The sequence below is a fragment of the Pezoporus flaviventris genome, unplaced genomic scaffold, assembly GCF_033815535.1.
Source record: "Pezoporus flaviventris isolate CSIRO_AGI_PZ_B2104156 unplaced genomic scaffold, CSIRO_AGI_Pfla_v1 ptg000015l, whole genome shotgun sequence".
Lineage (NCBI taxonomy): Eukaryota > Metazoa > Chordata > Aves > Psittaciformes > Psittacidae > Pezoporus > Pezoporus flaviventris.
The window spans coordinates 4253732-4277797 of NW_026892563.1; the positions used below are offsets into that span (position 1 = coordinate 4253732).

Sequence of the window (24066 nt, forward strand, 5' to 3'; positions counted from 1 at the left end):
TATATCACCACTATGTGAGAAGGTATGCGGAGGCAATCCAGCTAGCACACACTTCCTCCTCCTCCTCACTGTATTCCGAGATGTGATGGGCACAGAAACATTTACCTCCCACTGCAGAGCCACAGCCAATTACATAGAAAGGTTCACTACAAGTAAGAAGACTTTCTACCAATATCTTTAGGCACAAGCCATGCTAATGGCTAGTCACAGACAGCAGTGATGGGGTGGCCATTAAGTTGCAACATAAGCTCACCATTATGTTAAACATTTTAAATTTGAATGTGAGATACAAGAACAATTTTCTCTCACACATAAAGGTACAGAGCGACATGCATAAATAACACCCTTGAACAAAGACACATTTAGCCTCTTATCAGAGAGGGTAAAAACTTGGAGTTACCTTCTTGGAGTAAAAAATACTTGAGCACATACTCTTTATCTTTCTGTTTACTCCTGTATATGTTTGTATATCTTTTACATATATGTATATATATACACACATTCTGTGCAACTGTACATACATTTCTTTATCTACTGTGATAGTGGTATGCGTTTAAGTTATGATGAACTCTGAAAACACACTAATTTTTCTAAGCATCTTCATCTGTGGTACTCATTTTCTTCCTACTCTTGCTCCCTACTCTACTACATATATTTTGCCTCTTTCATCCCTTCCCAAAGCTGAATTGACAAATTACGATATATACAGCTGAAGAGGCATTAGAGGAAGAACTTGGTACCCCCTTAACTTACAAGCGTTATACAAAAGTGACCCAGGTAGGACCACTGGGTTGATGTAATCCTTCAGACAGTCTGACATAGATCCCTCCACTTCCTGCCTTCCAGAGTTTCAGTTCAGTGTCTCAGTTCTTTATATGTGTGGTCAGCTAAGCATATTCAGCTTCAAGAGGTTTTTTTAAAGGATAAAAATAGAAAATACAATATGTATATACATTGTTATATCTGTAATAAAAAGACTGTAACAGCATACAGCTGGATCAGCACTGGAGTGTGTCTGAAGAGAGGAACTCCATGCAAGGAACCAAGAGCTTGCTATCACTTCAATGTATCCAATACAGATCCGGCAATGCCCCTGTGCCTCCCCTGGAAAGATAACTAACTTCTGAAGGCAGCCAAATGTTAGGAAAGGCTGATGTATAACACACTGATTGTTTCAACACTCACCCTCCTTGTGGGAGTACCAATCAGCTGTTAGGAGCCATGACCTTCATGCTATCCTAGCTCCAAAGGAAGCTCATCTTAACTGTGAATTTCTCAAACTTTCCAACTAAAAAAAAATTTCAACATGTTGCTTTATCAACCTGTTTTGTGCATCTGTGCTGATTCACATAACTTCTACATACTGCTTCCTGATTTCAAGATTTTAAACCTAGCAGGGAAGCCAGAGTCTGTTCTTGTGTATTGTAAGATGTCATATTTCATCCATTTAACCTATCATTGAGCCTAGCTACTCCTGATATTGGAGATTATTTAAACTTTCTCCACCACATCAGAAACACTTTGGTGCCAAGTACTTTCTCCCTGTTACTTAGATACCATAGTTATGTCCCCACGGTGTCCCTTCTGTGACGGAGAATTACTCTGCGCTTCACAGATAAACTTGACAATTTTTAAAGCTGTGCAATACTCATATTTCATTACAGTCTACAAAGGAACCAGAAAATAATCCAGCCAAGGGGGCTTTCCTCTAGCTCCATCCTCAGTGGGATAAAAATCCTCTCTCCATTCAGCAGCTGACTTGGGAGCTGCTCAGTGCAGATTTGCCAGACCCCTAATGCCAGCATTAAACATAACCATTGCCATTTGAGCAGCATTTTACTTTTTCTGCTCCCAATCCCTAACAAACCAAAACAATCTACCCTACAGTGCTGTTTCCCAGTCCCACCCAACCTCACCAAGCACATCTCTACAGACCATGAGAAATAATTCATAAGGAACTTACAGTTATATACAACAAAAAAAGTTAGAAGAGGCTGGCAAGGGCTAGCTGTACACAGACAGAATGCCAAAGAGGCCATATGGTCACCTCATTCCATCACAAAATCCATTTTTCTCCCAAGGGAACCATGAAAACATCCAAAACAGGAGCTGTACAGCCTTGTAAAATCCCAGCTAATGGAAAGCACCTGCTTTACACTGAGCACACACTAGGAACTTCTGAGCTTATGCTTGCTGCCCAATGCAAAAAAATAAACCTAATTTACACAAGAATGTAGGTCAAATGGCTTTATCTGTGTGTATCTACCTATTGCACACTTTTTTCTGATAAAACTTCTATCCCTTATCAGGGAAGCACAAAGGAGAGCTACTAAGAGAAAGAAGGCAGATGGTGACAAGATAGCAAAGGTCATAATGCAATTACTCAAAGCAGACAAAAAGAAGCTACCTGAAGCTTAGTACTGTATTTTTTCAGGCTTTTTTCCTAGCATTAGCATGTGAAAATAGATTTCAACAAATCCTAGTAGCAAAGAATAAAAAAATCCAAATATATGCAAATATATAAATAGCATTTAAAAGGTGTTTTCTGTTGTGGGGTTCAGGTTTGTGGTTTTTGGTTTGGAGGGGATTTGGTTTTATTTTTTGCACCTGTCTGTTAGCCATCTCTGGTGACAATTCTTTCCAAGACAGCATGCTGCTATTCTGCTGATCCAGTGCCTGTCAGATTTCTTTCATCACAGCAGCAAAGTGTCGCTTCCCATCTAAATACAACATGGACTCTGAAATAAGGTGGAGAAAAGAGAACCACATTAGTACCCTAGTGTCAGTACTGCGCAACTTCATAATTGGTAAGATAAGAAGCAATCCACATGGTCATGAAAGCACAAAATAAACTCGGTTTGCCATGAAACCCTGTTACATTATTCAAATGCCATTAGTTCAGTTATTAGAATGACCAGTGTTCCAACAGAAAGTCATCTTTTCTACAGAGTTATGACAACAAAGCATTAATTGCATACTTGCCTCCATATGTTTTGGGGACAACTCGTGGAACCTCATTTTCTGATATAAATGTAAAATGGAAGATATTGGTTGTGTGGTGATCCCTGGTGTCTGCATCATAAACCTCAGTGTGTACTCGAACCTGGATGTAGTTTTTTTCTGTGTAACAGACCTGCACAGTTAAGACAAGATTTGTAGTTCCTACTTTATTACTGGCATTGACACACTGTAACAGACCTCATTACACTGTCTAACAATCGAAGCGCACACTCTCATAATGCACTGCTCATTATCAGTGATTAACAGCGACTACAGCAAAGATAAGTTTTTCTCTTTTAAAAAAGAAATTGACTCCTACCTGTCCAGAAAGCAGTAACAAGGATCCAACCTCAACTGGCCTCTGAAACATGATGTCATCAACAGATACAATAAAAGGTCTGGAACCCCTGAGCAAGAAAAAGAGAAATTTCTTCTCAAGACTAATGAGGGTGTTTGGAGAAATTTAAAAATATTTCCTCATCAGCTTTTGAATGAAGGCTTACTACAGCATATACCTTTCCTAAAGACAGGCCACAGGAAGTGCTACAGAATTATGTTATCACCCACAACAAAAATAACTGGAGGCAAACTCTCACACCAATAAAAGCACACATTCTCTAAGGACACGGCAGGGGGGTTGGAACTTCATGATCTTAAGGTCCTTTCCAACCATAACTATTCTATGATTCTATAACATGTTATTGCATCATTATTCTATAACTTATACTTGCTAGGCAATCTTCGTGCCATCACTGCCAACAGTTTTCCAAGCACTGACATGAAGCACTTCTCTTTGCATCAGGCTAGACATACTCCCATTAAACTTATGAATAGACCTTTGCTGGCTGATGACCTCAGTCACACTTTCTAAGCACAAGAAGCTACTAGAAGAACCTCAGAAACTATTTTGCTTTTGTACGGAATGATATACTTATTTGGCAAAATGTCTATTTTATATGGTTAGAAAGAAAACGTATCTTCAAAAGTCAATCTCAATGGCTTGGTAAGATAAAAGAAAACAGAAAAAGGATGTATTTTCTAGCTTGACATGTGATGCTTAACAAGAAGCAAGATGCAAAACTCTGTAAATACAAGAGACTCTCTAGATAAAGCAGTGCTGTGCACTAACAGTGCAAAATTCTACTAGACACCTACTTTTCTACTCAGATTGTCATTAGGCTGGTTAGTTTGGCTTCCCAATCTATGTGTATGTGCACAGTGCTCTGGATTATATAAATATTGAAGGTCTACAACTCACCCATAGCTGCAAGCAATTGCCCATCCAAGTTCAAACGCCTTTCTCATGAGAAAACCTCCAAAGATCCTATTGAAGATGTTTCGTTCCTATAGGTGGAAACAAAAAAAAAAAAACAAACTGCTATATTACATACATTATTTCCAAAGCATCATGTTGAAGTCTGCACTTCAGTTCACAGTATTTAACAGAACTCCCAATACCTGAATATAGAAAAAGCACTACTGAAATACATATATAAAAGTCAAAATAACTGAGGCAACTTTACTTCATAGAAGCTGACTCTGACATCATTTGACTCATTTGACAACATAAAACCTCAGAATTGTGCAGCAACCAGAAGCCCAACCTTAACACTTTGAAAAGGACTCTCTTTACATAAAATTAGTAGTCTGGTAAGAAAACAAGGTAATTAAAAATCTATTTTGCAGTGGTAACCAATATAGGTAACAGAAAAATGACAAAAGAAACTGAGATCTAAATACATTGCAAGGACTGCAGAACTGAAACAAAATAATGGATTGATTAATCTTACAAGACAATTCATAAGTAATTGCTTCTGTAATTTATTTTTCAAAATACCTGAGGATGGCAAATCTGTAGCCCTTTTAGCTTTGTATCTTCCATCCACACTGAATTGGGTGGTAATTTACGACTCCGGAAACTTACTGTCCTTTGGAAGAGATAATAAATTTTATAGCCCACATTAGGAGAATTCAGCAAGTGAAAAATGCACAAATAGCAAATGCAGACACACACTGAGGAAAAGGAAAAAAACAAGACCAATAAAACAATAAAAAAGGACCCCCCCCAAAAAAGTATAAATTCCTTCACTAAAAGCTGTTCCAACTGACCTTGAAGCCTTATCTAAAGTGATACTTTGATTTTTACTGCAATAAGCCTATGCTCCTGATCTTTCAAAAACTTCTGTTAATGCTCAAGCTTATGTGAATGAACAAGCTCAAGAAACGTACATGAAAGAAAAGATGAATCACAACCACAAAGCCTGTCAGAGAAAGTCTTACTGTTTTCTAAGTCATAACAGGACTTAAAAGCACTCAATGAGCTAACAGTAATTAAACATCAAACATGTAGACAGTTTGAGGTTTTCAGATCCAGACAGAATGTGTACAAAATACATCTGCTAATTTTAGGGGAAAGCATGTCTCACTTTGGTAAACAGCTTTGAAAATAACAACTGTGTAATAAGTTAAAGAAATAACAAATTATCCACAAATACGCCACTGCATTAATGCCCTTAGGCATTGTTCTATCACCACTGGCACTGGATGATTTCCCACAAAGCTCAAATGTAAGAGAAGTACATCAACAACAGTCTCCCCCAAATACTGCTTTCATGTATTATATTTAAAACACATGGCAAGGTTACCTGATCAAAATATGGCCAATTCCTACCCTGACAGGTTTTTATCTAGATATCAGGGCAGAAAACTCTCAGACTGCGCAAGTCACACAGCTGCAAAACCATTCCCTTCCCTTATTTGGTTAAGCATCACTAACACTTTTCCTCAAGATTCTTCCTAACAACTGGCTCAGAAGCATTTTGTGCTTATAGTGTCACTTTTCATCATCTTGGCACAGCTAACACTAACAACAGAAGACTCTTTCAAGAGATGTACATTAAAATTTGTACCTGTGTTTCAAATAAACTGCCACAGAATTTAAATGGTGAAATGGGAAAACAAAATGCATGCTTTTATTCCAGACTACCCTCTTACAAGCACCCACTTAAAAGGCACATGACTTTTCCAAAAGACTTCAGTTCTACTCCACCCCTCCCCTTCTTGCCTTGTGTCCAACGTATTAAGGAATATGTCATGAATAATGTTTCTTTCTTCTGCAGTGGGCGCCATTTTCAGTAAGGAAGCGGTGCTGAAATCAATCCTCTTCAGTTTGTTCACTAAACATTTTTAAAAAAAACATATTACAGTTCAAAGAAAAAAAAAAAACATTTGACTTGCTCTGAACATTTTAACATGGAATCAGCCGTCTCTTTCCTTTTCTCTTTTTCCCCCAGAAGCTAAAAGCTGTAACTCCACAGTCCCATAGATTCAAACAGAAATCTGGCTTTTAGAATTGACCGTATCAAAGAAAAATAAGGTAGAACTTCACTGTTTCCTCACCAATGTGATATACATAACTGCTACCCACCCATGGCTCCTACAGAAAACTTCAATATTCCCCTCAAAATATAAAAAAACATATCAAAGAAGAAACCTTACAGAACAACCAACCTTCTTCAGGTTTTGCCAATGGTACAAGAATTCAAATTTATGACAGACTTTACTACCGTAGGCCACAAGGGTTGAAATTTTAGATCTTCAGTTCATTCAGTCTTTAATGTTTCTCTAATTCTCTGCTTTAATATTCCAGCTTCAAACAAAATAAGATGGAGATACACAGTCCTTCCCTGGTTCCCCCCCCTTTCTTTTTCTGAATTTCTTTCCAAAAAGAACAAGGAACTCGACAGGCAGGAAGCTGTGATGAACCCAGCAGGCCCACCATGGGGGCAATCAATCAGCCAGAGCATTAGGAAAGCCTGTGCTGCGCTCAGATCTGAAGTGGAGAGAGCATCCTAGAAACTGAGAACTCTACTTGGGGTGCAGAGCACATAAGGAGTGCCCTTCTGTGTCAGTTTAGCCAAAGAGTTGCCAAGAATGGTGATAGCAGGCTTTTAACCTCTCTTACACTACTGACATATGAGACAGAACAAAACATAGTTTTGAACAAATTAGGAGCATTTCTAAGTAGCAACACTTCTGAAGTTTATTTCCTTCTAGCTATTAAGTTGAATCTGAGGCACATGTGCATACTACCAGGAAATCTGACATACATTCCCCTTGATTGAAGATTTTTTCTTCCTCAGGGCTCTCAGGAACTAGTGGATTAACAAATGCTGGCCTATGGACAGGAATTTCTGGTTTAGTTACAAACTTTACAATAATATTTCCTCCAAAAACATTATAACAGTCTTCTATTTTTGCTTATATACACAGTACAAGATGAAAAGAGATACCTGAGGTTATATCATAGAAATAGATTATTTCATATTGTGCAGCTGCCAGCAGAATACCAAATTAGCTTTAACTCTCAAGAGGCAGTTAAATGATTCAACCACTGTACAGCATAATTAAGAAAGGGTGATGCATCTACGCTTCTTAAAGAGCTAAATCTGTACACATGGATTAAAATGAAGATTTTTCAAGCTGTTTAAAAATTCAGCAAATGAAGATGTGATGACCTAGGATAGTCCAAAACGAATACATAAAACTTGAATGGTACCACTCCTCATGGAGCAGAAAGCGCACAGTGCTGTAGCTAGCAAGTGTTTTTATAATCTACATGTTCCCGTGGCAGTCTTATCAACAGCTGAAAGCTGTTTACCACATATACCACTTATCAAAGAAGATATGAGGCTGCCTTGAGCCCAAATTTGTGTGTTTATTTTTCTGCACAACTAAGTTTATTCTGACCTAATTACATAACATTATTTATTGTCACAAGGAAAGGCAAACACTTACTTTCAAGAGCCATTCTTCCCCATAATTTCTAATTATTATTTTTCTATTTCAACATTAATACAAATGCTCAGAACAATATATATATATATATATATACACATACACACAAACAAATATCTGCTGAACAAGACAACACTGCCCCAAGCCTTTACTTGAGATGGTGACAGAGGCATGCAGAGAGGATGTTTTAGCTTAGAACAAACTGCTCTTTCCTGGTTTGCTAAACCTCTGGATTTCAGAGACACACCAGCTCCTTCTCCATGATAGAGCTCATGCACTCTCTCCGCAGCTCAGGACACATCTACAGCAGCTGTCCTGTTCAAGACCCAAGCTGCAGAGATGAGCGTTTGCTATAGCCCAAGAGCCACACATCCATGTTTTTATGGCACTATAACTAACCTAACATACCCTGTGCCTCTCTGAAAGGTTTTTACTTCACATAGAATAAATATCTTCCTTATATGGACAGAATGCTTCCAAAACGTAGCTGGCTTGAGAACAGCAACTAAAGTTTGTATCTATTTGCACAAGTTCATATAGGCTTGTCCTAGGTCAATCTGCTAGTGTCTAATTACATCAGATTTGATGTAACTCTTTTGCAAAATAAGTCCTTAAAATGAGAAGCATAATTATATATAGATATTTTAACGTACACTATGTTAATAGGGTCTAAGAAAATATTACAAATCTGAATGAAACCAACCTAATAAGAACTTCTAACATTATCAGGACTAAATAACTATGTCAAGCTAACCCCCCCTCATTAAACATATCCTTTTTCATTAAATACAGGCAATTATTAAAACTAGTTAGAAAATCATTTATCACTTTTACAGGCTACACAAGAAAGAGGTAAGAAATACAACCGATTTTTCTGGTGCTAGAGGCAAACCAAAACTAAAATTAAGCAGCCCATTAGTTTAATGACTGAGGAGTTACAGAATGAGAAAAACCAAAAAATGGTTTATGGGTTGTTTGGGTTTTTTTTATGTTCTGTAAATATTTATTAGTTCCATGCTACTTAGATAAGTAAGTTTTAGACTGAATTATTCTGATGAAACCTATCGTATCTATTAGGGAATTAATGGCATTATTCACTCAGACTATTTAACCATCAAAACTCTATCTTTTCCAGTTTTATGGCAAGATGGCAATTAATTCTAACAACTCTTAGAATGCAGGTGGGTTTGTAACAGACTCATTCATTTCTGGCCAGTCATTCAAATGCAGAAAAAAAAAACCTAAGAAAAGGGTCCAATCCCAAGATTAACAGCAATTCCTGGTATCACCTGTTAAATCAGTGCTCCAAAGCTTGTCACAGGAAAGTAACACTTACCAGCAGAAAACATCAACTATGTGATTGGTCACCTATGCTACATGCCTTATATGTGGCTACATGCCACACACATAGCAAGCTGCCATGTTTGCTGTTTTCACCACAGTAGGAATCTGAAAACTGTTTTCCTCTCCTACAACTTACCCTTTATTCTCTGGATCCCGGGCTACCATGACAAAGGTTGCATCTAACACAGGGCTGTAATCACCATCATGTAGCTAAGAGAGACAGGAAACAATTATATTCTAAAAATACAATTATAAATGTGCTTAGCAAACTATTCAGTTGACATCAACTATGCCATCACACTGTTAATGCTGTTTACTTTCCCATTCTGTCATCCCATCCAAGATCTCTCACAACAGGTCAAAAAGAACGAAATAATGCAAATTAAAACTCTAGTTTCAGGAATACTTCAATGTAAATATTACACTGGGAATACTTATTAACTACTACTTTCAGCTGGGTGGGGAGGAAATCAATGCAGGCATTGTAAAAGGACCCTTTATTCTGCGAAACACCAGAACATTTTCTGTCAATAACAAATTGCCACTAATGTCAGCACTGTGAGGAGTTCAGACAATAAAGGTAAAATGTTATTGCCTATATCAAAGGCTCCACTTAGGGAGACCAACTGAATAAAAAATATTTACCTGTTTCTCTGAATTATAGCCACTAACATAATTTAAGTGGTCATAGCATATCTTTGCTGTCCTAAATAATTAAATAACGGAATTAACATCTGAGTTAACTAATCAATTGACAGTAAACATTCAATAGAAATTTTTTAATTTAATTATGAATATTCCTCTTGCTTCCTGCACAGTGTAGTCTTGTTACACCTTCATTTATTTTCTATTCTTTAGTATTTAATTATTTACTACAAAAGTTGTGCTACACAGCAGATAAGATGAACACAAGAGATACAATTTAACACTGAAACTGACTACCAAATAAAAAAATAAAGTTTGCCAAAAGCAGGGGGAAATTAAGAACATGCAGAGCACAGCCACATTTTTTTTTCCTGTAGGAGTACTGTGTCACAGTTTAATTACAAAACACTGGTTAAGAAAAATGCATCTTGAAAGAAAAGTAAGCAACAGAGTAATTTGCTGCATCTAGACTACTTGAAGTTATCTTATTCTTGAAACACCAGGACTGCCTCAAGCCCTTTAAAGATAGTTATACTAGAAAATGTAATTCATATTGCTAATATCATCCAGAATTCCTCCGAAGCGTTTCATCCCTGTGATGAGATGGAGAGAAGTCACAGGAACTAACCTGCAGCATGTGCATCTTCACTTCCATTGAGGTCTTCCCAACCCAAGAAACATTGCCTATGAATTTGATGTCACAATCTGGATATATAATCCTCTTGCACAAATCTACAACACAAACATTAGAGGCTGCTGGATCACTAACATGTAACATTAGAAAGACTGGATTTTCTAAGACCTTTTGTGTTCTGCAAGTGGCAACACACACAAAGTCAACCCAGAAAAGACAGTTGTTGCAAGGGACCACACTGCCAGCCTGCAGTTTCTGCCTTGTCAGAACAGGAGAACAGGAGAAGGAACAGAAGCCAGAACAGAAGGAAGTACGCACACAAATGGCAGACCCACAGCAGTGTTCAGCAGAACATGCGACACAAGCGAGATCTAACTCCACCAGAACAAAAACTGTTCAATAATGAACCCAAGAAGCTCGTGTCAAAATGAAACCAAACACAAATGTCCATGAAATTTGTATTTGAAAGGAAGGGAAATGCGAAACATGAAATGCTCCCCCTTCAACAAAACAAGATGAAGTGAACTAAACAGGAGTGTGAAGAAGGTATCTTCAGTAACAACCCAGGGACAGCAGTAGCTGCTGAAAGAGGAAGACAAACAAATGAAAACATTCCTACTGACCGAATTGCCACTTACTGATTTTATCCACCAGAGCTGTAACTATTGATAAAGGAGACTTTGGCTGCATTTCCTGCTTGGTGTGAGTGTAGCAAATAAGAACTGTGGAGAGACCAAAAATGAGTCAGCTCTTTAACAAAAAACTTCAGTGGAGCAGATCAAAGCCATCTTTGTGAAGCATGAGAAGTACGTGTAAAACACAAACTAAAGTATGTTTCAGAGCGCACATGACTTCCACATTTTGTGTAACTCACAAGATTGCTATAAAGAAAAATGATTCAGTAGCTGTCCCAGTTATACGCATATTTACTGGCTACAAATAGAAATGTAATTGACCACTTTAACTCATCGCTCCACATCCAATCCCACATAATCTCTTCCCTCTACCCCTGCAGCCCACAGTCTCAGATCCTTCCTACCTTTTATTTCGATTTCATGCAGGTTATCCAAGGATACATGCTGTCTGAAGACTTACTTTCAACTACAGATTCCTTTAAGGAGGTGCAGATTAGATAAAACTGTGCCTTACAGGTATGAAAGCATAGTCAGACATATTTATCACACTGTAATTACTACTAGCTGAACCACTATTTAAATTAATTAGCTCTGCTCAGAAGAGCATATCCAAGTAAAAAGACTTCTTGGAGTAATACAAGGCTGCAAAATGGTTTGTTTTTTTTCCTAGTACTCGTGACCATTAAAACAATATAACCCCAGCAGAACTGACTGAAGCCCAGTATGACTACAAACAAGGCAAACATTCTGTGCTCCAACACAAAAAAAACTCAGAACTTCACAGGTTTCCAGAAGAAATAAGACACAGAATGAAAACCAGGCTCATCTCATCTACCAATAGAAGGTAGTACAAATTGTTTCAAGTTTCCTTCTCTAATTCAAGACAGGTACTGAAGCCAGCATCTTCCCTGTCCCAGAAAGAAATACCAATCATCTAGTTGTTTTGTCTATCCTCAATAGGTATATGACACATTAACTTGTTTCCCTGCCTTCCTCAGTTTTGTCCACCTGACTCACAGTCTTTCATTGCTGCCCCTCCACCCTGGCCCAAAAAAAAAAATCCCTGTTCCATTCAGAAATTCCTCTTAATAAGCACTTATTCTTTGTCAAAAACCTCAATCAAAATGCTCCCAACCAGCTAGAGAACTCCAATGAAGAAAGAAGTCACCTGGTGACATTTTAAGAGAAAAGTATCTCCAAGTTACATTAACAACCTGCCACTTGTTTTAGCTTAAAACAAAAGTCAAAGAACTTGAACTTTTAAAGCCCATAAATAAATAGAGGGGAAAAAAACAAACAAAAAAAACCCCAACCCTAACTCATGAAACAACTGAGTAACTTTTACCCGTAATATCAATTTGGAGACAGAATCCAAGAACCTATAGACTGTTTTCCATTTTTCCTCAATGGATACAGTCTGTTCATTCCACATTATAATATCTTCTCCCCAAAGGGAAGACTGAAATAGTTGCACCTCACGATCTGTTAGGTTTTGTGTTGGTTTTGTTGGTTTGAGTTTCCTTTTTTTAAGAGCAAAATTTGGTTTAATTTGAAATAGCGCACTTTGCAAATTTTCTGATTTAACACTCAATGCATATTCATAATCTAGGATCATTTCTTAGTAAATTATTCCTGAGCTGCTCCTTTACAGAACTGGCAGAGGCAAGAATGTGAAGCTGAGCAATTTTGCTACTGTCCTTTGTCATCCTTCCTTCTCCTTCAGCATCAGTATCTTTCAGGTTTTTTCCTTCTCTTTTGAGAAAAAACACTGATGTGATTCCCTCCCTGAGGTCATACTATACCAAACAGTAGTGAACAAACTCACTTTCTCTGCATTACTTCTGCATTCTTTACACGGGCGTAGATACGTACCTCCTAAACTGTCAAGATCTTCAAGTATCCTTCCAAACCTGCAAGATACGGGTTTTGACAATTAAATACCTACATACATAGTAAATGAAAATTAACACTATGCTGGTTCCCTTGTTACCTTACACTGTTGTGTACATTCAGGTACTTTTCTCTTATTTCAGGTTGACTTCCTAGAGGTAGAATAACTTCCAAGTAGCTATCCTTCATCCTCCTAGGAGGGAGATCTTCCTGCTGTTTTGCCAGTAAAGTATGAAGAGCTTTTCTTTCTTGCATTGCTTGCACATGATCCCTTGTAAGGGGAAAAAAAAAAAAAAATGGAGCATGACAACAGAACTGCAACCACAGCTAAAAGATGTCACATTGAAGATTATCAAAATGAAAACAAAACAGTAGTAAAAATAGCAAGACACAGTGAGTGTGCCGTGAAAAGAATGTGAAATACTCCTAATGAGATATGCTAAGCAGGACTACTGCAGAAAACTTTTAAGTATTTTTGTGCACAAGTGGCAAGCACATACTTTGTGCTAAAGAGATAACAAAAATTTTCTAATTCCGAATGCTACCAAAATGGTTCCCCTTGAAAAGAACAAATCAGGCATAAACCTATGAGGTTTTGTGTACATTCATGTCTTCCATAGCTACCATATCACAACTCTTCCTACAGCCACAATTTTTGAAGGACTGCCAACTTATAATCTTTCCCAAAAAGTAAAGCATGTATAGTGTTGGTTAGCACTAACAACAAAAGGAACTAATCTGATAAGACTTGCTAGCATCCACAGGTGAGCTCTCCCTTTACAGCATCAGTTCATACAGCATACACTTGATCGGCAAGCTAAAGGAAAGGGGAAATTAATCTATTTCCCCTCTCTATTCCTACCCATAGTCACCTTACAACCACATAGGAAGGTTATAGAAATAAATAATAAAGGAAAAGGAGCACTATCCCTTCAGAGCTGCTTTTCCAGCACCAAGTCAGAGGGGTTGTAACTCCCACAAGGGAGTAAAGGACAACTTGCTGTCACTTCTTTACAATCTACCCAGTTGGTTCCTTGCACAGGCATCTTACAATTACCCTGCCCAACATTTTCTCTTACCTGTTCCTCCAAATGTTTCTCCCTTTAAAAGTGCAACCTGACTAAAAAAAAGCAAGTATTTCGTACAATTCCTAGAATCAACAACAAAGCATTAAGTGTCTTAAGGGTTAAACATGCAACAGTTCCAGTATAAAGCCAAAAGGTATGGAAACCTATGAATTCATTTCACAGAGCAAGAGAAGGCATAAAACACTATGTAACCAAACTTGATTTTAAACTTGTGGAAATGTGCTATTCATTCAGTTGTGCATGCTGCATTGCTGAGACCTGAGTGCCATTGTGTTTTACAAAACCAATTTAAAAAATAGAAAAATAAAGAAAACAACAAAAAGAACCTTTTCACCAAAAATTAAATATGTCTTCAATTTTGACTTTGGATAAATTCTGGGCATTAGCCATTTAAGATTAAGACTTTTCTGCTTTGAGCCTTATTTTTGGAAGAGAAGTATAAAGCCGTCATCCTGCAACATATATATATTCCCTCTTTCCTGTTTAAGAATTTGGGAGGAAATATGAATAATCCATGATCAAAGAGGGTAAAAGTCCAGCAGAAATTTCTGTTTGTTTTAAACATGAAACATGGTTTACCACATCTAAACAACAAAAGTACTGCAGAGTTCAGAGAAAATAGAAAGATAACAACCTCCTCCAGGGGGTTAATGTTTGAAGGTGTGCCACTGCATAGAAACAGAATATACTAGATGACTAAGAAAAGATGCAATGTCCAAGATGATGCACCTTTATGCTTTTTAAAATATTTGTTTCCAAGGTCTTTCAGTGAAAGGTTTCAGAGAAATTATATCAGAAAGTAAATCTTAATCAGACAGTAAACCAGAAATTTGTCTACAAGCATATAGAGACCAAACAATAAAAATTTAACTATGTTTTGTTTTCACCAGTCCCATCCTGGCTCCTCTGAGGTCAGCACCAGAACTCTTCTTGACTTCAGCTTCAGAATGTGCTCTTCAATATACAGAAGTACTGGTCTCAAGGCAATAACATTTTTCAACAGATAAATACTGTTACACACTGCAGCACCAGTCATATAGTAACAATAGTTCATCTAAATATTAACTAATGCCTGCCCTAAACATTCTGAGAAATTATGCTATTTATTTCTGAAATGGCCACAACTGTATCTAGACTGTAATTAGCAATGAGCAGATTAACAATTTTAATTACAATTTAAGTTCAAAACCAGAATAAATACATACCCAAAATATTTCTTTCTGATACAAAATGTTACCGGCCGTTACAAGAGAAATCATGAACCAAAGTTTCCTTTTAGCAAAAATAACAGCCAAAAGCATTCCTCCAACATGTATCTCTCCTCTCTCCCAGTAGACCAGTTGCATGCGCACCAGTCCTTCCCTGCCTCACATTTAGGGACCCCTACCTATCAAGCTGTTCTTAGTTTGTCCTCTTTAATCATTCTTCGGCTTGACTTAACTAAAGCAGTGGCTGTTCAGTCTCCACACATATCAACTCTTTGTCACTTCATTTTAAAAGTATGATCTCAAAGGCAACATGATCCATGTCCTTCAGACCTCACATATTAACCCTGTCATTCCCAAGCACTCCCAGCCATGGGCTCCCCAGCTTTACTTCTTCATAGTAGTTACATACAGTACTCCACAAACCATTTCTGTTGTAATTTATACACCACAAGAGACATACCTATCTAAGAAAAGCACTGCTGTAGTGATCCTGGCTTCAATCTACTCTCCTCCCAGGGCTGGAGCAGTGGGGAAAAAGAAATGGATAGAAGATCAGATTTTTCCAGAGCCTCTAAAGTCTTGATCCTCAGGTGGTATTTCTATATAGCGGGGCTCCTTCCCACCCATTGTGGGCTGCAGGAATGGTTCTTTTAAGTGCCCTTTTCAGCTGACTTAATGAAAATTTCAAGCCCTATCATGCTTAGGTAGCAGTCTTACTAAGCAAAAATCAGCTTTTCAGATTCAGACCTTTTCTTTAGTGTGACTATAATCCTGTCTAGATAAACCTAGTCAGAAGGCCTAGACACATCAAACACTCCACTCAGGCAAGCGTCTCTTCATTTCCCTATCAGTGTACAAAGTGTGAAAGAAGAACTCAGCAAACGCAGCCATAAGAAAATTAACAATAAATACAAAGAATATGGCAACAACCAAACTACAATACATAATTCCCTCAGGCTATACTGATTTTAAGAACTGATAACAGTGGAGGATTACAGTCAACTCTGGCTTATTCAACATGATGGAGGGGAAGGAAAGTAACCTAAATAAAGCCAAATCATCACTCATTTAAATTATATGTAAATTAATATTAAAGTACAGCAGAGAAAAGAAATGCCCAAGATGCTCCTGACTAAGGAGACCCCAATCCCAAGCTGACAATTTTCCAAAGTGACATAAGTGCTGCCAGTCCATTAACGATGCAGCCTGCTTCACACTGAGCCAGCTCAGCTGCCTCTGAATCCAGTGCAGTATAAATCCACCACGTTGGTAAGACACCAACAAATAACTCAAGAGCAACCAACAGCAGTGTAACATTTCCAGCCAGACTCTAGAGCTCTTACACCTTCATTGGATTCAAAGCTGATGGGAGAATCTTTTAAGCATCAAGGTCACTTATTTTGTTCCTTTGGTGGTACAGACCTTGTGATCCTCAAAGCGACAATTCAGAAACCTTGCTTGCATTACTTTTTAGCTGTATCTCCTTTCTTCCCCAGTCAGCAAGCTAACATGTTAACTTCCACTACCACAGCCCTGAGCTCTACCTGGGTTTCACAAATAAAGTAAAATACATTTAATGCACACTGTACCTCCAGTTGGTAGATGCTCCCACTATTTCCCTCAATCTGCTTCGCACTGAAAAAAAAAAAAATTAATCAAAAGCAAATCAAGCTTAGCTCTGCAAGTGATGAACATGAGGTTGAGGCTGCCTGGTGCTAAGAGGCACCATCCTCATCCCAGAACAGGAAAATTAAGTAAATTCATGCAAATAGCATTCCAGAAACAAAAGTCTGGCCAAATTCTCTGCTGCTGTTAGTAGGCATGTCACAATAATGGATTGAGTAACATGATTCTGTAGCTTATTGTGTTTAGCCAACAAAGAGTATTTGCTAATGCAATCAAACACCTGCAGTGCTAATTAGCAGTTGAAAGACACAGCAGATCAGGATCAGGTTAAGGAATTTTGATGTGAAAATATTTCAGCCTAAACACAAACAAAACTGGAGATAACACAAATCAGAAAGCCATAAAAGAACATAAACAGGAACAGTGAAGCTGGGAGACTGCGACTGAGGAGAGTATTTTTTAAATAATCCCACTCATGAAGGCAGGTAATAGCATCAGACTGGCTCTTGCCAGCAGGGTTTCACAGACTAAATCTTTATCAGTCTCAAAGAACACGTTGTTAAGACACTGAAGACAGGTCTATAAAATTAATTCCTGCACTATGTGCACTTAGAGTTGATGCCAGTTCTGCACAAGTATTTCATAAACTTCAAGAATAATCTGCATATGCAGTTTCTCTACTCTCCTTGGATGAGGTTATTAAGTGTGCTAACATCCCATCAACTCTATCTAACTGCTCCATCACGATTAGGCAGGTAAATGTATGCTATTTGGAAACACCTGAAAACAAGCAGCAATAATTCCCAAGCTCAGAACAGAAGCTGAGAATGTATAGTTGGGATTCCTTGCTTATTTACAAAGACTTTTATACAAAGGGGTTAAAATACTGGGACAAAATAGGGACACATCTAGAAGGGCTACCAAAAAAAAAAAAAAAAAAAATTTCAATGAAACAGAAAGAGGGCTGCTGCATTACAAGCTAGTCCTTTATACTTGCAGGTTATTAGGTACCACCAGGTTTGGCACTTTTCAAGCTAAATGCCTGGTCAGTGTATTCGCAGTGATCAGCAAGCTATCCTGTGAACCCTGGAACAAGCAGAGTTTGATTTCATCAGTATTTAAATCACATTCCCCTATCAGCCAGACCAGCTCTGCCGTGTCCCCACTCCTCCACACAGTCACTTTTCTGCTGCTTTCCAATCCCAAATCCCCCACACCACCACCACTGCAACACCCCTTACCTCCCTTTTGTCCCTTCCCCTGCAACACCTTCAGCTCTCGTTCCTGCACTCCCAGCCTAATTCTATTTCGCCTGCCCCCTAGACAAGCACTAGCATGAGCTATGGTTAGCCTAGACATATGCAAGGGGCTGAACACCAGCCAGTCAGCACAGAGATCCCAGTCGCTCACCAGCTGCCAGCAAACACCACAGTCCATGGCTGACCCAAACACTAGCTCTGGCACCCTAATGAACCTCTGATTCAAAGACAGTTTTCACAAAGATTGTGGAAACACATTTCTCTTCAAGATTTGTTTCTCATCTATTTTGGCTGACATCAAGAAACAACTGGTTCTGGAAGAAGAGGGTGACAAGGAGATAGACAAAGACAAAACAGATTGCTTAGACCTCATTTCTTTAGGAAATTTGGCTAAAAAAAGTATTTTGAAATTAGAAGAGTTCCACTACAATTCTAAGGAAAACAAAAATTATGAAAGAAACTGATTTCAAATCTTAAGAGTTAATTTTTATTTTTTTTAAGGGGGGAAGGTCAGATTCTTTTTTCTTAAGAAGCAGACAGCTTATTAACAGAGTAGGTACTACTTTTCTGTTACTCACACTCCACTTGTGAAGCTGCCATAGCATGCATTGGATCGACATAGTGTTAGTAGAAACACTTTTACAGCTTCTAGAACACAAAAATTCAATTTTCCGATAGTGCACAGACTGTGCTGGGATGGAGGGGGAATAAACAGCACCTTCTCTTTGTTTAAACCAAGTTCATCTTCCTTTTCAACTCTAAACAGTAGAAAACTCTGAAAAAACCTCTGGTCCAAACCTGTAAACATGTATATACATTGTTAGTCCAATTTAATACTTCTGATTTCAATTTTAGGCATACAAGTGAACATTTGCCAGGCTGAGACCACATACTTTTTATTTTAACAATAAAAGGGATAAAGCATAAAAATGTTCCTAAAATGTCGTGAAGCTAAATTTAGTCCATTTTACAGGTTCATAAGTACATAGTTTCTCTCTTCCCTTCCCCTGGGGAAGACTACCTTGCTCTTGCAACAGAAATTTAAGTAAGTTATTAAGCACAGACGTCCATAAACTCTTTCCCTTTTCTTATTTGGCAAATGTCTTAAAAGTGCAAAACAATTGCACCAAATGGGGCTTATCTATTGTTGTACATTTCACAGTATCTCCTAAACTACGATCAGTGGATCATTAATGCCAGAGCAGGAGGGTCTGAGTATATTTGCACTGTGATGTGAAGAAGGACACAAGGGCAGCTGGACAAGATCACTGCATTCATCTCTGCCAGTGAGATTCACGTCCTCTTCTGCTGGTGTTACCCCAGGCTGTATCCAGGTTCAGGTAGACCACTGTCACGTATTTTACCACCACTATAGAGGTTGGTCTTAACTTACTGAAAGACGCAGATTCAAATGTCTAACCTGAAGCTAAGTACTGCAGGAGTTGCTGTATAAGAGATTTTGTATCCCACAAGCTCTACGAAACACGTTATCCAGCACACCACCAGAAACACAATGTGCTGAGAGAGATCTAGGACAACACTGCCACAGAGCCATTCACTGAAGGCGAAGAGGCTTTAAGCAAGTCAATAGACAAGAGTAATAGCATTTCATTTTTCATTAATGCTCAAGTAATGAAAAACAGTAGCTGTTTAGTTTAGTGTTATAGCAAATATTTTAATATGTACAGATTACCACAACACACCATTATTCACATGAAGGGGTAAGTGTCCTGTGGAGTGGAAAACACAGGTTAGATTATCAATTAAAAGAAACAACGCAAACTACATCTAGTAAGGAGTTACCCGATCATTCTACCTGCTTGAGTTCCATTTAAGCATGTGTCCTGCAATTTTAGTAAGCAACTGTAGGCACCCTGTCTTCGCCTGATTTACACTCAGTATCTTCATGTTTTCAACTGAGTTCATCCTTTCCTTCAAAGCCAGTTTTGTGGTTACTTTGTTTACTGGCTCTGTGTAGTATCTGCTTGCAGTGTAATTCCAATCAGTTTTTCAAACTCAGTGTTACCATGTGCTATTGACAAACACTATTAACTTTGGAAAGAGTATCTGGAAGATTTTTCAAAACATGGGATGAGTTGTCTTTAAGAAAACTTCCAAAGTCCTGCTTCATGTAGCCTTTGGGAGAATCATGGAGGAAGTGGGGATATTCACAACTGAGACCCAAAGTTGCGAGGAAGCATATGAAAAGCTAGTAAATATTTGGTGTTTTGTGAAAACAAACTAGTTTACATATCAGTGAAAGTTTGTATAACATTATTTGTTATAATTTTAGAACAGAATCTCAAATACTTACAGTTATACAGTCCACAAAATATTAGTATTCCTTGAAAACCAGAGGAAGGCCAGCATGGCTTCACAGATTCACTGTTTCCACTCGCCTTCTAGGTGGCATCATTACAACTTAGATATAGAGAGCAGGGTAATATTTGCAAGAATGCAATATTCTGTATCCATGCTTCTTTCCTTTCATTTTCCAAATTAGCATTTATTAACTAGCATGAAAAGAAATTCACTAACAATGAATAACCCTCATTTTCTCTTGCACTGGATAACCTGCGATTTCTATTTAGGCAACAAAATGGGCAAGAAGATCTCAGAAACAAGCAGAAATCCAAGTCATAGAATCATAGAATCATAGAATAGTTAGGGTGGGAAAGGACCTTAAGATCATCTAGTTCCAATCCCCCTGCCATGGGCAGGGACGCCTCACACTAAACCGTGTCACCCAAATCTCTGTCCAACCTGACCTTGAACACTGCCAGGGATGGAGCATTCTCAACTTCCTTGGGCAATGCATTCCAGTGCCTCACCACCCTCACAGTAAAGAACTTCTTCCTTATATAGAATCATAGAATAGTTAGGGTTGAAAAGGACCTTAAGATCATCTACTTTCAACCCCCCTGCCATGGGCAGGGACACCTTATGCTAAATCATATCACCCAAGGCCTCGTCCAACCTGGTCTTGAACACTGCCAGGGATGGAGCATTCACAACTGCCCTGGGCAACCTATTCCAGTGCCTCACCACCCTAACAAGAAAGAATTTCCTTCTTATATCCAACCTAAACTTCCCCTGTTTAAGTTTTAACCCATTACCCCTTGTCCATGAAGGAATTATTTGTACCTGGCAACAGCCCTTTTCCTCCTCCCCTTTTCTCAGTACCTGGGATTAGAATGCAAGAAAACTTTTTTTAAAACTTCTGCAACAGGCACATTATGGCTTATTACTACAATTAGAGTGCCAAAACAATCCTTCAACACAGAGCGCCATTGACAAGAACATTTTCACAAGGCAATGCTGCTGATCTGATTAAAAGATTTCTCTAAGTTTACAAAATTAGTGTTATTAACACACTAAAAGTTCTGTAAAACATTATTCCCACTTCGCTCCTTCATCTGTTGGTCATTTTATATTCCTGGGTTCTAGCTATGAAAAAAAAAGGGTAGCAAAAAAGTGATACTATAAATTCAAAAAAGATCAAGGACAGGTTTAAAAGGCCATTAACTTTTTTTTCTGCTCCCCAGACTTTGCTAATTCAGGACTCATGACCCATGTTGCACTTAAACCCTTTGATTATGGCTTCATTTATGGTAATGAATGTCAGTTAGAAAATAGCAATATTCTTTACTCTGACATTTCATTTTATTCCTTCTGCGATAAGATTGGATGAGGATTTGAGCAACCTGGTCTAGTAGACGGTATCCCTACCCATGGCAGGGAGGTTGGAACTGGATGATCTTTAAGGTCCCCTCCAACTCAAACCATTCTATGGTTCTACAATTCTCTCCAGTGGTCACAGTATCTTTCTGTACTACGTTTCCTTTCTGCGCAGAGCCAACTTGAGAAGCAGTTGTCCCTCCAGAAGAAGAATCACATGTTCTGCCAATGCTAAAGAACCAGATGAGCCTCCATGTCTGTAACTTTAATGCGTGTGCATATTTGTTGCCATTAATCTCCAAACACACACAGAAATACTGCCACGTCTTCCAAAGTACAGTCAATTACCTTACCTTCATTCATGTCAGGAAGCTCTGGGGAGCCAGTGGTCCCAGAAGTGAGTGTCCGAGCCAGAAGAGAAGGAAGCTTCCTCATCATCCACAACCTACAGGCAGAAGAATTTACTGTCATTAAAACTAATGCCATGGAAGTAGTTTAGGATTTATTTTTGGAACAGTGCTGATTACTTTAGAAACCACACTCTTAATTTTTAATCCTGATTTTTAGAACCACACACAATCAGTACAACAGTTCCAAGCCAGCTGAAATTTCAACTGATACCTGTCCTCATCTGAAAATAGGAAGGAAGAATGATTCACTGGCAGTAACTGGTCTTTTCACTGACTCAGATGTCCTGGGACAAACAGCATCTTCTATCCTGTAGGCAGGTCCATGTGCATCTGGGAAATCATCCATGACCCTAACCATAAACCTGTCCTGAACTTGGCAGGTGTCCATAGCAGTGGAAGGTGGAAAAGCCGAAGAAGGATATCACAAGGCCTACCACACAGTCACATTCAGCTAAGCCCGGTCTTCTCCTCCCTGGCTTACTACTGCTGCAACTCAGAACAAGCCTAATGTGCAGGATATAATCCTCTTAGCTGTTCAGCAAGAAGGGACAACCATGAGAACCCTTCAGAGAATGTAATCCACCCAACAATTCACTAAGAGTTCAATCAGGTAGCAACCAGTGCAGCTCTTCCAGGCAAACAAAATTGTGATAGCACAAAAATACACAGAGGGTCACCAGGAATAAAACTCCTCATGATAATTTATAGTGTTATCCTGACAAGAAATAGGAACTCTGCCCTTAATTTTATTCAGCTGAGGCTGGGGTTTCAGGTCAAAAAAGAGGCAAGTTCCCGGGCTCCAGAATCATAGGATGGTTTGGGTTGGAAGGGACCTTAAAGCTTACTCTGTTCAAACACCTGCCATGGGCAGGGATGCCTTCCACTAGACCAGGCTACTCAAAGCCCAATCCAACCTGGGTACATGTCTACACACATATATCTTATATACATGTTTCCCCCTGTCTGCAGGTACACCAGGAGTACATAAGAGAGAAAAAGGGAACACACACACAAAAATAACCCAACTCAGAAGCCAGCAGTCTCATACACACCAGAGAATGGCAATGGTGAAAACTGTGTAAGTGATGCAGCCTCTGGACCCGTGGCACAGTCAGGGAATGACTCCTACCTCAACCCCGCCCGCACCCCCGCGGGACCCTATCACGCCCGATGCCATTTCAGGCGCCCTGAGCGAGGCGCTCCTCATACCGACAGGCCAAGACGGCCAAGGCCAGACGCCTTCACCCTAAACTCCAGGCAGCCACACCCGGCAGCGCCCTGCCAGCCATGGCTCGCACTACACACACACACCCCGCCCCGCCAGCCATGCACCGGATCCCCTCCTGGGTGCAGGCAGCCTAGCCGCGGGACCCGGCTCGGTCCACAGCGCCCCCCGGTAAGGCAGCAACGGCGGCCCAGGGCTCTGCCTCACCTCCCCGGGGCCCGCCACAGGGAACCGCCACCATCTCCCCCGGCCCCGCCGCGGCGGCGGGAGCTAAGCGGCGCGGGGGCAGCCTTACCGAGTAGCCAGCATGGTGCTCGCCCAGCCGCCACCGGGACCGAGACCGTCACCCGGACCGAGACCGTCACCGGGACCACGCCTGTCCGAGGCACGCGGTTCTCCCAGGACAGCAAATGCTCGGCGCGGCCCTTCCGCCGCGTTGTGCAGGGCGGTCCCAGCGCAGGGCCGCTCAGAGCCAGCTCCCCTCTAGTCCCTCCGGTCCCCAGGCAGCTCCGCTCAAGCTCGGCCTCCTGCCAGCGGCCGCGCCTTTACTCAGGGGCGGGCCGCCGGGGCCGCCGGCTCCGTGTGCCCTGCCCAGGGCGGAGCAGCCGCTCTGAGGGGCCGAGGTTG

At 39.6% G+C, this 24066-nt stretch overlaps 1 protein-coding gene across 6 annotated transcripts; it reads right to left on the reverse strand.

Moving 5' to 3' along the window:
• Nucleotides 1–1479: 1479 nt before the first annotated feature.
• Nucleotides 1480–23806, reverse strand: ACOT9 (acyl-CoA thioesterase 9). Of its 6 annotated transcripts, XM_061453273.1 has the most exons (16): nucleotides 23735–23806; nucleotides 22158–22249; nucleotides 19830–19856; nucleotides 16831–16876; nucleotides 13046–13216; nucleotides 12928–12965; nucleotides 11059–11142; nucleotides 10415–10518; nucleotides 9278–9351; nucleotides 7110–7177; nucleotides 6065–6176; nucleotides 4838–4928; nucleotides 4259–4344; nucleotides 3320–3407; nucleotides 2983–3133; nucleotides 1480–2738 (listed from the first exon to the last, which is right to left on the reverse strand). In XM_061453273.1, exons 1-16 carry the CDS (start codon nucleotides 23746–23748, stop codon nucleotides 2680–2682), a joined length of 1305 nt encoding a protein of 434 aa, XP_061309257.1. In that variant the 5' UTR covers nucleotides 23749–23806; the 3' UTR covers nucleotides 1480–2679. The 6 variants fall into 6 exon arrangements, with proteins under 6 accessions (XP_061309257.1, XP_061309260.1, XP_061309259.1 ...); XM_061453276.1 differs by lacking the exon at nucleotides 19830–19856; XM_061453275.1 differs by lacking the exons at nucleotides 19830–19856; nucleotides 23735–23806 and adding an exon at nucleotides 14921–15759 and having other exon boundaries at nucleotides 22158–22250.
• Nucleotides 23807–24066: the final 260 nt, after the last annotated feature.

Coding starts and splice junctions, on each gene's coding strand:
- ACOT9 (XM_061453273.1), bottom strand. Junction 12,966..13,045: donor AATGTACACAACAGTGTAAG/GTAACAAGGGAA, acceptor CGTATCTTGCAG/GTTTGGAAGGATACTTGAAG. Junction 9,352..10,414: donor TGAAGATGCACATGCTGCAG/GTTAGTTCCTGT, acceptor TGTCTCTCTTAG/CTACATGATGGTGATTACAG.